Source organism: Clinocottus analis, unplaced genomic scaffold (assembly GCF_023055335.1).
Source record: "Clinocottus analis isolate CAN_PGR_092001 unplaced genomic scaffold, fCliAna1.0.p SCAF_35, whole genome shotgun sequence".
NCBI lineage: Eukaryota > Metazoa > Chordata > Actinopteri > Perciformes > Cottidae > Clinocottus > Clinocottus analis.
Genome location: NW_027176098.1, coordinates 1,527,204 through 1,543,424, shown reverse-complemented (window position 1 = coordinate 1,543,424; position 16,221 = coordinate 1,527,204). Strand labels below are relative to the sequence as shown.

The 16,221-nt window shown below is 42.8% G+C and overlaps 1 protein-coding gene across 1 annotated transcript; it reads right to left on the bottom strand.

The window, feature by feature from the left end:
• Positions 1 to 617: 617 nt before the first annotated feature.
• ppic (peptidylprolyl isomerase C) lies at positions 618 to 6,451 on the bottom strand. Its single transcript, XM_068596283.1, has 6 exons — positions 6,325 to 6,451; positions 5,171 to 5,284; positions 4,520 to 4,613; positions 4,008 to 4,075; positions 3,605 to 3,721; positions 618 to 2,816 (listed from the first exon to the last, which is right to left on the bottom strand). Exons 1-6 carry the CDS (start codon positions 6,427 to 6,429, stop codon positions 2,688 to 2,690), a joined length of 627 nt encoding a protein of 208 aa, XP_068452384.1. The 5' UTR covers positions 6,430 to 6,451; the 3' UTR covers positions 618 to 2,687.
• Positions 6,452 to 16,221: the final 9,770 nt, after the last annotated feature.

Below are 16,221 nucleotides of genomic sequence, written 5' to 3'. Positions count from 1 at the left end.
CGCGTTTTACTCGTTTGTGTTTGCAGCTTTGATGTCGTCACAGAAACTGCTAAAGACCGTCCGTCTCTCTCCTCCATCGCTAACGACATGAATAAAATAAAACCGGTGAACTTCAGCTGCTCAAAAACAAACACAAGTGAGAATCCGGATCATTTTTCTTCATAATTTGTGAAAATCCGGCGCGTTTTTTTCCTGAACGGCGAGCGGACGACGGCGTGTTTCACTGTTTTCTGTCGACTTCCTGTCTTCCTCCTGAGATTTCTGCTCCGCTTTGACCTTTGTGTTCAGAGATGTTTTCCTCCCTTGTGCGTGTGTGTGTGTGTGTGTGTGTGTGTGTGTGTTGTAGAACAGGGGAAACAAATCACCCGCTGTAGTTCTCATTAGCAGCAGTTTTGTGTCAGCGCTGAGAGATCAGCTGTCAGCTCCTCTGCAGCTTCACCTTCTACCGGAGATAATTACACCGTTTAACACTCAGCCGCTCGCACAGGAAGTGAAGCGTCTGAATGAAAAGACGCTCTTGATCGTCTTCACGGCTCCAGAGTGTTGTGGAGGATCACGAGGAAACAGAAACACCAAAACTCCCAAACATGGTTTTTTCAACAGCGTCTTGTTTATTGTAGAAAACACACCTGTTGGGTTCTTCTGCTGCGGTTCCTTTCAATATGGTGGAACCCTGATATGCTCGTTACAGACGTCCAGCAGCTGCTTTACAGTTCAGTTCAACGGTCACAAAGACGCAAGAGGAAACAGAGAAACAACAAAGTACAACGTTTAAACTTGCTACTGAGGTGTTAGCTACAGCGCTACTATCCACACCTGTTCCCTCTGTTTTAGCGAACATGACGTGGTGCGTGATCACACCTCTTTTCAGTCAAAGCATGAGAAACCTTCATTTTTAAGAGAATAAAGTGCAACAATGGCGATGGACGCTCGCTGCAGCGCTTTGCATACGTCTGACGTTGATATCGAGGTACAAGATGCATAGAAAAAGTGAACAAATTTGGCAAATGAAGAATGATGTCATGAGGTTGAAGAGGAGCGACATCGTTCTGGAAGTGCAAGTTTTCACCAAGCGTCAGCAGGGAAAGAGTCACGAAATGCAATCCATCGGTTTTTGTGTAGCGCGATGAGAATTGTCCGTTTTTAATTAGTAAGAATGTTTTTCAGGACTTTACGTTAAAACCAACAGTTGGGTTTAGACAACAACAACAACAACAACAACAACAACAACAACAACAACAACAGTTGGGTTGAGGTTCGGCGCCTCTGTTCACGATGACCAATAGATTGTTTTGTGAGTCTTTCAGAGCTGCCTTGCCAATGGGCTGGAAGTTCGTCATGTCGTAGTCACAGTTCATTATTTATTGTAACACAGAGTTTTTAATGGATGATGCTAACTAGCACCACCTATTAGATATAGCAAGTATGCTAACGTATGAAACCGTTAGCATGAAGCACAGTGAATCGGATGAGTACCGCGTTCATGGAAGTCTCATTTCTCCTGGTTTTGACACGACGTCATGAATGAATAAAAGATATTTCTCCTCCAGTAAAAGCTACAGAGCGATGCTGAACCTTCACTCAGCGGCGTGTTTTTAAAATGACATCAGAGTGAATCCTTTCAAGACCTTTCGGTTAAAAAGCCTCACATCAGGATCAAGTTGCTTCGTGGGTTCAAACGTAGCATTGTTGCTACAAACATGAAAAAGTGGCCATTTTGAGATTTAAGGTTTTCCACCTGAGCATAAAAATATTATGACATGCAAATGTTTGAGGTTTCCTTCACTATTCACTGCTCGTGATGGACTAAACTTTGTGTCTGAACATTTGTAAAAGTTAATCGAGAGCTGCAGGAGTCCTGAAACCCAGAAATGAGTCAGCATTTATTCACTTCCTGTTCCTGTATTAAGGTTTTAGTTGGAAGATTTAGTTTGATAGACAAAAACGTGCAAGAATCATAAACGCTTGTTTGCAACGGGGATTATTTTTTTGCAATAATCCCAAATCCTGTTGGTGGAGGGAACCGGTGTGGCGCTCCATTGAGCGCAGATTCATATTTCTTTGACCGATACTTCCTGTTGTCGGAAAGTTCTTTGACATCAATGTGTGATATGTTCTGTTAATAACTGAAAATATTACTTATGTATACATATTGTCTCTGTGTACAGTAAAAAGTGTCTGTTAGCATGCTGGCAGTAGCAAACATATTGTTAGCATGTAGATTCTTACATGCTAACGTTTATGACGTCCATGTTAGTTTTCTAAAAGAGACGATTATTAACATCCGACATGTTTTGGCTTTCAAACTAAAACACATTTCATTATATTTCTAGCTGCTTGGTCAAATTCTACGTTTAGTTTCGTCTCTTTGTTTAAATCTTTCTCGATTTCATTAAACATTTTGATCATTCTTTTGCAGCTTTTTGTGTTCAGAAAACAACTCTGATGAATTGGAGAAGCATATTTTTTTTCTTAAAATACCAAAAAATATGTCTATATTTCTTTTAAAACGTTAAGGTTTTTGTATCATTACAGAAAACTCTGTAGTAAAACATTTAAATCGATACCGAGCGCTTCTTGCTAGCATTAGCACGTTTTAGCATGCAAAAAGTGATCGTATGAAAAAGTGATTTTGGCCGTGTGGACTTCTGATTGATTACCAGAACATAATAATCTATAATAACCGTCTACCAGCCCTCCACCTCCACCACAAAGGGCTCTTTGACGGGGATCCGGCCGCTGTTGACGATCACGCACTCGGTGTGCGGCAGGTTCCTGTCGTTGGTGTCCTGCAGCTCGATGGTGTGAACCACAGACTGTCAGGTGAGAAACAGGTTTCACATCAGACGACGTCATCGGGAACAAGCAGCGACTGTCTGAGGGCTTTTTATTTAGATTTCATCAAGTATGATGGAAGAAGTATTCACATCCTTTTCTGCGGTAAAAGTAGTGAAAATACTTCACTACAAGTAAAACTCCTGCACTCAAAACCTTACTGAAGTAAAACTATGTTTCAAAATGTACCGCGACTCGTTGAGCCATACGAAATACAGAATATCTCCTCGACCACAACGGCTATTTGAAAATGTTTTAAAAGGTATAAAATATAGAAAACACTTGTGATACCAGTTAAGAGGTTCATAAAGCAGAGTAGGTGTGACTGGTTTATTAGTTGATTGATTAGTTGATGATTAGTTGAACACAGAAAAGAAAAAAATAATAATCACTTTTTTCTACTATAAAATATCACTTTCTTCACAGAATCTCTGGAAAGTTTGACTTTGATTAAGTGAAGTCAAATATTTTTAGTACTATAATTTAGTGCAGATTCCGTGTACCGTAGGTTTAGGTCCGCTGAAGGCAAAAATGCCCTAACTTTCTTCCTGGACCTTGAACGCCTCTGTGTGGGCGGAGCCCCTGAATCTAGACAGGAAGCAGCTCACCTGCGGCAGAACCAGGAAGCAGGCTGAGCTCAGGAAGGAACTGTAAGTTGTGTTTGTTGAGTTAAAGAACTAAACGACGAATTGAACCTGTTCACTGGACTCTAAAACACGCCGATCGTCTCTTTGTTTGCAGCCATACTGAATAAAAGACGTGGACCCACCATCCCGTCCAGGATTTTGCCGAAGACCACGTGTTTCCCGTCCAGCCACGGCGCTTTGGCCGCCAGGATGAAGAACTGCGATCCGTTGGTGTCGGGCCCGGCGTTGGCCATACTCACCTGATGCACAGACACACAACCACACAGACACACAAACACACAGCGTAATATTGAACACAAGTGGACTCCAATCAAGTTGTGAAGCATCTCAAGGATGAACAGTGGAAACGGGCTGTGAGTACTTATGTTCACGTTATATTTTCCTTCTTTAGTTTCAAAAATTTCCAAATGAATTCAATCCATTTTGGAATGAGGCTGTAAAATAAGAAAATGTGTAAAAAGTGAAGCACGTGCGTGTACATGTACACACACACACACACACACACACACACGTGTGTGAGCTCACCCATCCTGATCCCAAATGCTTCAGTTTGAAGTTTTCATCCGTGAACGTGGTTCCATAGATGCTGTGACCTGAAGGAGGAAGACGTTCAGCTGGTGACCAATTCTGCACGAAAATCTCAAATCTAAATCAACTCGCCTGGTTACGTTCTGTAACTTTCTCTTCGCACCTGGTTGGTCTGTGAAGTTAAAGTCGTCTCTCAGTGAGGAGCCACCAAGTCCCCTTCACATGACGGAAAAGTTACTTTGTTGCTTTGTTTCGGTCTGTGTACTTGGTGGTCTGTGTACTACGTCGTCTGTGTACTTGGTGGTCTGTGTACTACGTCGTCTGTGTACTTGGTGCTGTGTGTACTTAGTGCTGCATGTCCTTGCTGCTGTGTGTACTTGCTGTGTGTACTTGGTGCTGTGTGTACTGGCTGTGTGTACTTGGTGCTGTGTGTACTTGCTGTGTGTACTTGCTGTGTGTACTTGGTGCTTTGTGTACTTGCTGTGTGTACTTGCTGTGTGTACTTGTACCTCCTGTTCCGTCCCCGGCGGTGAAGTCTCCTCCCTGGATCATGAAGTCCTTGATGACTCTGTGGAACTTCGTCCCTTTGTATCCGTAACCTTTCTGCAGAGAACGAGTTGTGTTACGAGTTGTGTTACGAGTTGTGTTACGAGTTGTGTTACACAAACCAAACAAAAAACCACAACTGACTCAGATTTTAGATGAAAACTTTCACACTTTACAAGACGAGCATTTCAAAGGCTTTACATGTGAAATATATACGTATAGTATACGTATACAATACATAATTATAAGTATATAAACACGCAGTACACATTCAAACTCAACCAAACTTCATTCAATTTCTAAATAAAATATCTAATATTTGCAACATTGACTCCAGATATGAAAGTAAGTCTGTGTTGAATTCAGGTTCATCTGGTAAAGTTGACCTTTAAAAACACTGTTAAATATAGTATTTTAGTTATAAAGTGAAGTATAAATACTGCATAAAATACGTGAAAAGAAGTTGAGGAACAAGAGTGAAAGATTATAAATCATGAAGGAAAATGGGAGAAATGGAAACAGGTGTGTGTGTGTGTGTGTGTGTGTGTGTGTGTGTGTGTGTGTGTGTGTGTGTGTGTGTGTGTGTGTGTGTGTGTGTGTGTGTGTGTGTCTACCTCTCCGGTTGCCAGGGAGACAAAGTTATTGACAGTGAGTGGGACGACCTCCCCGAAAAGGCCGACGACGATCCGTCCGACCTCGTGACCTGATACTGTGATGTCAAAGAACACCTGGACACACACACACACACACACACACACACACACACACACACACACACACACACACACACACACAATGAAGGCTGTCACACACTCAAAAGTCTGAAGTGACAAGAAACATTTACTTCAGTTTTGCACATTTTTTTTATTTTTTACTCTGATGTTTTTGAAACACTTTAAAGGGCCAGTGTGTATGTACACTTAAAGGGCCAGTGTGTATGTACATTTAAAGGGCCAGTGTGTATGTACACTTAAAGGGCCAGTGTGTATGTACATTTAAAGGGCCAGTGTGTATGTACATTTAAAGGGCCAGTGTGTATGTACATTTAAAGGGCCAGTGTGTATGTACATTTAAAGGGCCAGTGTGTATGTACATTTAAAGGGCCAGTGTGTATGTACATTTAAAGGGCCAGTGTGTATGTACATTTAAAGGGCCAGTGTGTATGTACATTTAAAGGGCCAGTGTGTATGTACATTTGGAGAATTAATACATGTAATATGTCCGTCTTTGAACTCTTTAATCTTAATTTCTAGTGATCTCTGCTTTAATGAACACCCTTTCAAAATAAGAGCATGTGTTGACAGACCAGGGTTCAGTCATACTATTGGATAATTTATATATAAAAAGCATGTGATGATAAAGTAATGTTAATAAAATACACTCCAAGGTGTGTGTGTGTGTGTGTGTGTGTGTGTGTGTGTGTGTGTGTGACTGCGAACATATTCTCGATAGAGACACATTGCACAATTTCTGTGTGTGCGTGTGCGTGCGTGTGTGTGTGTGTGACTGCGAACATATAGATAGGAACAGGACACGTCGTCTCACAGTTCTCTCTGTGTGTGTGTGTGTGTGTGTGTGTGTGTGTGTGTGTGTTAGTATATGTATATGTGCGCGCGTGTTCGTGCGTGCTCTTGCAGACAGGACGACCCGTTATTACGCACGCTCCTGCAGCGCGTGCACAGCGACTCGCCGTGAGAATAAAGAGAGAGAGATTGAATTCTTGTTTTTCAGATGAATGCAGATGCATGCGGCAGATGACGTCACCCACCTCCTCCGTGACCCGCGGGCCGGTCCGTGAAGCCGCGCCGCGCGACGGCTGCAGAGAGGCGGCAGAGAGGACGAGCACCGCGCGGAGGATCATCCGGAGCTCCATCTTTAACCGGAGGAAGAGGAGGAGGAGGAGGAAGAGGAGGAGGGAGAGCAGGAAATCACAGCGAGTCACAGCTGGAAGGCTGGCCGGGAAACAGCGCTACAAACACGAATACGTCACCAGACCACGCCCCCTAGGGGCCGGACCAGGATCAACGTCCCGCCCAGAGGAGAGGAGACGAGGAGATGAGGAGAGGAAGAAAGGGAGACGAGGAGATGAAGAGATGTGGAGAGGATAGTAGACAAGGAGGGGGGAGGAGATGAGGAGAGGAGACAAGGATGGGAGACAAGAAGGGGAGAGGAGATGAGGAGAGGAGACGAGGAGATGAGGAGAGGAAGAAAGGGAGACGAGGAGATGAAGAGATGAGGAGATGATAGTAGACAAGGAGGGGAGAGGAGATGAGGAGAGGAGACAAGGATGGGAGACAAGAAGGGGAGAGGAGATGAGGAGAGTAGACGAGGAGGGAGACGAGGAGAGGAGACAAGGAGGCGAGGGGAGCAGAGGAGACAAGAAGGAGAAGAGTTAATGAGAGTCAAGGTGTGAAAGAGAGGAGAGGACACAAGGATAGAGGAGATGAGACAAGATGAAGACACAGGGAGAGGAGAGAAGGAAACGAAGTGAGGGAGAAAAGAACATGAGGAAAGGATCAAAGGCAAAAGAGATGAAAAAGAAAATAAAGCATCTGCATGTAAAACATCTTTATTTTACTAATTACAACCTTAATCCTTCAAAATAAAGTAAACGGTGGCCAACCTGCGGGGCGAGACCCTCCGTGGTCCCAGAGATGAACACGAGCGGCTCAGATAAAGGTCATCGGTCCGGTTTGACCTTTAACACCCGAGCGGATAGAAACAGCAACACGAGCGTGTTTGATCGTTTGTAGCAGAACAAGAAGAATGTCACACCTGTCAGCCAGAACGCACCTGCAGCCGCTCAGAAGACACCAGATACAGCTGCTGCAGAGGCACCAGGGCCGACTCCTCCGGTTGTATAGAAGTCTATGCTTCATGTGTTGAAGCTGCATTCTCTCTCCTGACCACCAGGGGGCGACTCCTCTGGTTGTATAGAAGTCACTGCTTCATGTGTTAAAGCTGCATTCTCTCTCCTGACCACCAGGGGACGACTCCTCTGGTTGTATAGAAGTCTATGCTTCATGTGTTGAAGCTGCATTCTCTCTCCTGACCACCAGGGGGCGACTCCTCTGGTTGTATAGAAGTCTATGCTTCATGTGTTGAAGCTGCATTCTCTCTCCTGACCACCAGGGGGCGACTCCTCTGGTTGTATAGAAGTCTATGCTTCATGTGTTAAAGCTGCATTCTCTCTCCTGACCACCAGGGGGCGACTCCTCTGGTTGTATAGAAGTCTATGCTTCATGTGTTAAAGCTGCATTCTCTCTCCTGACCACCAGGGGGCGACTCCTCTGGTTGTATAGAAGTCTATGCTTCATGTGTTAAAGCTGCATTCTCTCTCCTGACCACCAGAGGGCGACTCCTCTGGTTGTATAGAAGTCTATGCTTCATGTGTTAAAGCTGCATTCTCTCTCCTGACCACCAGGGGGCGACTCCTCTGGTTGTATAGAAGTCTATGCTTCATTTGTTGAAGCTGCATTAATTGAGTCAAACAGACCATAAAGCGGAGGATGCTTTAGGGCGGGGCTACAAGGTGATTGACAGGTCTTTACACCACTCCTCTTCAGTCCAGATGTGGTCACTTCCTGTTCACTGGTTACACACAAAAAAACAAGATGGCGACGTCAAAATCGCCTGAACTTGAATCTTCAAAACGTCCACGAGCCAATGAGGTGAGTTGAACACTGTAAACATGCAGTTCATCCGCTGCGGCGCCCCCTGTCTGCTGGAGGAACACGCGCCTCCTGATGCAGACGGACTGCAGCGTTGTGTCGCAAACACAGCTGCAGTAAAGATAACGACACATTACACAAACAATGACACAAACAATCAACCCTCATGGAACAATAACTGCATAAATGTAGTGACGCGTTCAATACATTGCAAATTATATAAATAACTATCCCCAAAAAGATTTCCAAGCGTTTCTGTTATTTTCTTTACAGCAAGATTTATTTTTATGAAGCGAGTACATTTTGGTCGGACATTTCTAAAACTCATCATATAAATATTTAAAAACTAATCACAATTTTCTAAAAACTGTAAACTGTCTCGTAGTGTTTTTAATTCTCTCCCCGATTATGTTTCTTTGCAGGAAACTTTTATTTTGAAAATACATGAATTATTAAGTCGTCATTGTATTGTGTTCCTCAACATTAAGATATGAATATTGTGTCAAAGCTTTTCTGTAAAAACATTCAGCCAGACAAGTTAATAATGTTGTGTACTCATTAATGAATAATACTGATCTGTATTTGTAGATCAATACATATTCCACAAAATGTTAATAAAGAAGAAAGTAAGAAAAAAATTAAACATTCGATAGAAAATATTTTTTAAATGTGATAATCGTAAACACAATAAAACCAATGAAATATAATAATAAATCATATTTTAAAAATAAGTGATTATAATTGCAGCATGAACATAATTAATATATGCATTAAGACATATATTTAATATAAAATGTAAATTAAAAACAGGAAAACAATATATAAAGGTATTTATAAGTATATGTGTATAAATATCCCGTGAGAGCTCCGTGGATTTAAAAACATGTTTTCTTCCTGATCGACAAACTATTTTATTTCCCAGCATGCAGCGATCAATAAATAGCCGCAGCGCTTCGTTTAAAACCATAAACAGAAGCGTTGCAGCTTTAAAACACTTCACAACGCTGGAAAAGAGGAGCGAGTCCCTCCTGGATTCACGTCTACAGAGATGAATTATAATAGTCAGCCTGCCGTGACCTTAACACACACACACACACTCACACACACTCACACACACGCGGTTATCGGCCTCCTGTCAAACAGGCCGTCCATTCGTCTTTTCTTCCCGCCATCCGCCGAATTAATTAAGCAGAAATGTAAACGTTTTAATTGGATGTCAAAGCGCGACGTTAACAACATGCTCCTATGTAAATGAAAGTGACACCGCTTTAAACCGCTATATTTATACACACACACACACACACACACACACACACACACACACACACACACACAAAAGGCTTTCACAGCAAGGTTACAGGGTGTGTGTGTGTGTGTGTGTGTGTGTGTGTGTGTGTGTGTGTGTGTGTGTGTTTTAATTGAATTACAATCAGTTATTGTGCTAACGAACCCTCGTGGATTTAAAGCAACACGGCCTCAATTAGTGGAAATGAACCCTTTAAAAAAAATGTCCCTTCAAGGCTCCAGTAGTGGTTTATGACCACTGTAATATACTATGTGCATTCAATATTACATATGTATGTATATATGTGGTTTAAATAAGCTTTAATGAGTTTTCTTCAGCCAGGAGACCTCGATGTGGTTTAAACGCCTGAACAGAACACTGAGCGGTTATTTATAGTCCAACAAAGAAGTTATTTATTAACTTATTAGATCTGTTCCCTAAATTCATCTCTTAAAGCTGCATTCTCTCTCCTGACCACCAGGGGGCGACTCCTCTGGTTGTATAGAAGTCTATGCTTCATGTGTTAAAGCTGCATTCTCTCTCCTGACCACCAGGGGGCGACTCCTCTGGTTGTATAGAAGTCTATGCTTCATGTGTTAAAGCTGCATTCTCTCTCCTGATCACCAGGGGGCGATTCCTCTGGTTGTATAGAAGTCTATGCTTCATGTGTTAAAGCTGCATTCTCTCTCCTGACCACCAAGGGGCGACTCCTCTGGTTGTATAGAAGTCTATGCTTCATGTGTTAAAGCTGCATTCTCTCTCCTGACCACCAGGGGGCGACTCCTCTGGTTGTATAGAAGTCTATGCTTCATGTGTTAAAGCTGCATTCTCTCTCCTGACCACCAGGGGGCGACTCCTCTGGTTGTATAGAAGTCTATGCTTCATGTGTTAAAGCTGCATTCTCTCTCCTGACCACCAGGGGACGACTCCTCTGGTTGTATAGAAGTCTATGCTTCATGTGTTAAAGCTGCATTCTCTCTCCTGACCACCAGGGGGAGGAAGTTCATGTTTAACTCGTCTCTATTTCATTTTTCTTTTCTCTCGTGCGTTGACGCTAACGTTGACTGATCTTTGAACAGTAAGTAGTGTAACCTGACGTTCGTGCTCGTGCACGTGTCGGTCCGGCTACGTGCACTAATCTGCTTTTAAGTCAAGCAGAGAACATTTAGCCTTCAACAATTCTTTTGTTTTCATTGTTCATGTTTTTTTTTTGTCTGCATTGATAATTGTATTTTTTGTTCCGTATTTCATCGTTTATTTCTTCATAACTTAAATATTCAGCTGAATATCTGCAGGAGAGAAATCAAATGAGGATATTTGAGTGTGAGTGTCTCACCGCTGTAGAGAAGTTTAATCTCACATCTGCTAAATGAACCCTTGTTGTTTATCGTTGCTTTCTTTTTCCTTTTTTCTTTTCCCGCAGCCGTCGAAATAATTAGCTGTTGTTGTAGAAAATGATGAATTTGGGCAGTTAATTTATTGATCGTCCGGCTCCTCCGATGTGCTTTGCTTTAGAAAGCCATTAATCAATGCATGAAAACACCTAATTCTCCCTCAGCTTTTACCTGGTTTTACTTTGGCTCTCCAGCAGCCACAATGCGGAGAATAACTGTAATTATTGACTCCTGATGATGATGAAGTGGAAAAATTATAGTTTGTATACTTTTAGAACAAGTGGGCTCATACATTTAAAGATAACACAATAACAAGCTCAAATGTAAAAAGTGTCAAATCAATATTAACCCACTTCATGAGCGTCACGGTTAAACTCTCAGGAAACACGATGCGTTTATGTTTTTGTCACTTCCTGTCCTGAAGCTCCTCATCGCAGAAACAAACATCGTTCAACGCATTTTAGTTATCATTTTAATGTTTGCTCAAAGTTTACCTTCAAATGAATCGATGACGTCGTGGAGTGAATATTAAACGTTTTAATTCAGTTTCTGTGATTAATGCTGGGAGAGAAATGATATTTCACATTCTTGGTTTTCAGCTTGTTCTTTGTATTTTTAACAGAAAACAGAAGCTAAAAACCGGCATATGATTAAAATAATAACAATAATAATAGTAATATTAATTTGACTAAAACAAAATGTTTATATAAATACATATTTATTTACCTACATCTTGTCTGTAAAATATTATTCACACGAGGGATAAAATAACTATTTATGAAATACTAATTCATTTTCAGTCTTTTGGGTGTAAAGAGCTTCCAGGAGGAGCCGGGATTTGAACCCCCGACCCCGGCGACCTCCCCATTGGCTACCGTCGACCCTGCGCTTGAGCCTCGGCCAATCAGACGCCTGCTGCCGCTCCACATTCCTCTGCGCTGGAAAAGACGACGAGAGTTCATTTTCAGACGCTTATGTTTGTGTTTTTGTTCGTTATCAATCCAGCGGAGGACGAGGAAGACGAATGAGGCTGTCAGGGGCACGCCAGTCATAACAACACACACACACACACACACACTGTAGGCCCAACATACGTGTGTGTGTGTGTGTGTGTGTGTGTGTGTGTGTGTGTGTGTGTGTGTGTGTGTGTGGCGAGCAGCAGACGGGTGGGAAAGCTCTCACAGTCGTGGATAACGAGTCAGACCCAGAAACACAATGAGCTCGGCTGTAATCTGTCTTATCTACACACACACACACACACACACACACACACACACACACACACACACACACACACGGTGAGGTAAATTGATGAAGATGCTGAGGTGAGCTGACAGCAGGACGACCACCTTACAGCTTATCATAATATTATTATTAATAATAACAATAATAATGATGGATGTAATTATTAGGAGCCGTTTCCCTCATGAAACCAGCGAGAACGCAGCGCCAGCAAATGTCCTTCAAACATTACGTACACTTTTTTTTTTTAATTGTTACTTTTTAAAAATTTTACTTTTTTAAAATGTTACTTTTTAAAATTGTTACTTTTTTTAAAAAGTTACTTTTTTAAAAAGTTACTTTTTTAAAAAGTTACTTTTTAAAAATGTTAGTTAAAACTTCAAAGTAACTTTTTTTTAAAAGTCACGTTTCTAAAAAGTGAATGAATTAAACGTTTTTTAAAAGTCACGTTTTGCGTCGTCATATCTGCTCAGATACGTTTCAGAAAGGTTGAGGGTTCAATTCTGCCAACAAGGAATCATTTATTCATCAGAGCTGGTGGAGCCGAGCGACGTCTCACAGACTGGATCACAGACTGGATCACAGACTGGATCACAGACTGGATCACAGACTAGATCACAGACTGGATCACAGACTGGATCACAGACTAGATCACAGACTGGATCACAGACTCGATCACAGGCTAGATCACAGACTGGATCACAGACTGGATCACAGACTAGATCACAGACTGGATCACAGACTAGATCGCAGACTAGATCACAGACTGGATCACAGACTGGATCACAGACTAGATCACAGACTGGATCACAGACTAGATCACAGACTGGATCACAGACTAGATCACAGACTGGATCACAGACTAGATTGCAGACTAGATCACAGACTGGATCACAGACTGGATCACAGACTGGATCACAGACTTCTTTCATGTTCGTGTCGCGCTGCAGAGAACTTCATGAACGCTGCTGCTCGTTTATTTAACGCTGAAGGAAAAGTGATGTGAACGCAGCTTTAGTTTTACATCATCATGGTCCTGACTTCTTACCAGAGGAGGAAGCAGAGGAGGAAGCAGAGGAGGAAGCAGAGGAGGAAGCAGAGGAGGAAACAGAGGAGGAAACAGAGGAGGAAGCAGAGGAGGAAACAGAGGAGGAAACAGAGGAGGAAGCAGAGGAGGAAGCAGAGGAGGAAACAGAGGAGGAAACAGAGGAGGAAACAGAGGAGGAAGCAGAGGAGGAAGAGGAGGAGGAAACAGAGGAGGAGGAAGCAGAGGAGGAAGAGGAGGAAACAGAGGAGGAAACAGAGGAGGAAGCAGAGGAGGAAGAGGAGGAAACAGAGGAGGAAACAGAGGAGGAAGCAGAGGAGGAAGAGGAGGAAACAGAGGAGGAGGAAGCAGAAGAGGAAGAGGAGGAAACAGAGGCTCTTCCTCTGAGTGGACGAGACCGTTGGAGGATCAGCCTCTGAGGAACCGAGCGAGCCGAACGCCAAACAACTCATTTAAGATGGAAAAGATCGACTTAACAGGACCAGACGTAAACAAATCACACGTAAACAAACAAACTAGACACAAACAAATTAGACATAAACAAGCCAGACGTAAACAAGCCAGACGTAAACAAACCAGACGTAAACAAAACAGCTGATTAAGTCTCGTCATATTTGATCGTCTCATTATCATCTTTTGGAAATCTTTCCACTGTGGGCGGCAGCGCCCTCTAGAGGCCGAGAAGAAGAGGAGGAGGAGGAAGAGGAGGGGCGGGACCTTCACCCAGCAGACCTGTGTCCATGTCCTCCTGGAACAGTGACGTGAACTTGACCTCAGTGTCATAACTGAACCGTGAACTTTTCCTTAAAACTGTAAAATATTTGACTGCATTTACAATAAATTGCTGTTTGATAGCGTGAGTACAGCGAGTACCACGAAGTCATACTGCGTTACAGCAGTACTACATCAGTGTACTGCTACATCAGTGTACTAGTACAACAACATACTGTGATTTTACAGTGAAGGTCTCAGGTCGACCTGAAGACCTTCTGACTGGATGCATCGCTTCCGGTGTCAATAAAGATCAACTGAATGGAAGGAGAGAGAGAGAGAGAGAGAGAGAGAGAGAGAGAGAGAGAGAGACAGAGAGACAGAGAGAGAGAGAGAGAGAGAGAGAGAGAGAGAGAGAGAGAGAGAGAGAGAGGCTCGCGCAGCGACCTCTCCGCTAGTTCGGGCTCCGGAGACGCGCAGGACGCAGCGCATGTCCGGCTCCCCCTCCATGGTTCGCCGCAGCCCGGAGGAGGGACTCACCTTCCGCCGCCGCCCGGAGTCCAGCGTCCAGGAGCCGCGCGCGCTCTGACAGCGAGTCCGCCTCCTTCCGCCGCCACCAACTTTCCTGTTTTGCGAAACAAGAAAAGAAAAGAAGACACACAACCTCCCGGGAAACTCCGAGGAGGAAGAGGAGGAAGAGGAGGCGGGGAACCCAGCGGAGCGTCGCCGCCTCTCTCCCCGCTCCGCCGCTGCCTCCGCGCGGACACACACAGCGCGCAGGGCCGCTGGCCTCACTTTGACCCACCGGAGCTTTTCTTTCTTTTTCTGATTCATCTCCACGGAAACTTTCTCTGGTCTGAACTCAAAGTGCTGCTGAAGCTTCTCCCTCCTGTTCGTGAACCAGCCACCGAGACCCGGGACCCGGGACCCGGGACCCGAGACCCCGAGACCCGAGACCCGAGACCCCGGGACCTGAGACCCCGGGACCCAAGACCCCGAGACCCGGGACCTGAGACCCCGAGACCCAAGACCCCGAGACCCCGAGACCCCGGGACCTGAGACCCCGAGACTCCGGGACCCGGGACCCGGGACAGCGCAGCTCCGACCCGCTCAGGTGAGTCCAGAACTCGGTGATGGGGACAGTTCACATCGCGTCTCATGGCCGCTTGTTCTCTGCAGGAAGAGACGACCTCCAGCAGGAAATACTGTCATTATTAAGATGTATACTTTTATCAGGATGATGTACAAATACTTTCATCAGGATGATGTACAAATACTTTTATCAGGATGATGTACAAATACTTTTATCAGGATGAAGAAACACTTTTATTAGGATGTAGAAACACTTTTATTAGGATGTAGAAATACTTTTATTAGGATGTAGAAATACTTTTATTAGGATGTAGAAACACTTTTATTAGGATGTAGAAATACTTTTATTAGGATGTAGAAATACTTTTATTAGGATGTAGAAATACTTTTATTAGGATGTAGAAACACTTTTATTAGGATGTAGAAACACTTTTATTAGGATGTAGAAATACTTCTATTCTGGCGATGCATCGTCCTAATGCAAGTATTTGTACATCATCCTTATACAAGTATTTATACATTTAGAAATATTTTTATTACGATATAGAAATACTTTTATTAGGATGATGTAGAAATACTTTCATCATTATCAGGTAGAAATACACGTTTTATGATGTATAAATACTTGTATCTGACAGTTGCTTCTTAGATTTTAAGAGTTTTAAATTATTTTTTAACATCTTTGAAAGAATTAAAATGTGTTTGTATTTATTTATTTATTGAGTGAAGTTCATGAAGTGAAGAGAAACATCTGAACCTCAAACGTCTCTGAAGTGAATATTTAATATCCAACAAAGAGATGAACATCTGATAATCTCTTCATATTAATAATCTCTTCATATGAATAATCTCTTCATATTAACAATAACTTCACATCAATAATAACTTTGTATTAATAATCTCTGAGTGTAAACATCGTCTTGTGATCTTTTTCTTTGAAGCTTAAATGTAAATTCAAGTTTCACATGAAGAGAATCTGAAGCATCAAACTCAGTGAAATGAAGATTAACGTGTTTAATATTCACACTCTGAGGAACCTTTACTGCAGATTAAAATGAATTTAATCTGATAAATTCTTTATTGAAACGATCCAAACTGGACCCGACGTCATCAGGATGAGAACCTGTAAACCAGCGGCGGCTCGGCTCAGAAAAAATAATAAAAAACACAGAAAATAAGAGATTTTAAAATGTTTTTCTGTTAAATTTGAGACGTAAAACGAGTC

Coding starts and splice junctions, on each gene's coding strand:
- ppic (XM_068596283.1), bottom strand. CDS start 6,429: ATGGAGCTCCGGATGATCCTCCGCGCGGTGCTCGTCCTCTCTGCCGCC. Junction 4,076..4,519: donor CGCCGGGGACGGAACAGGAG/GTACAAGTACAC, acceptor TTCCTCCTTCAG/GTCACAGCATCTATGGAACC. Junction 2,817..3,604: donor GCAAAATCCTGGACGGGATG/GTGGGTCCACGT, acceptor CTCACCTGACAG/TCTGTGGTTCACACCATCGA.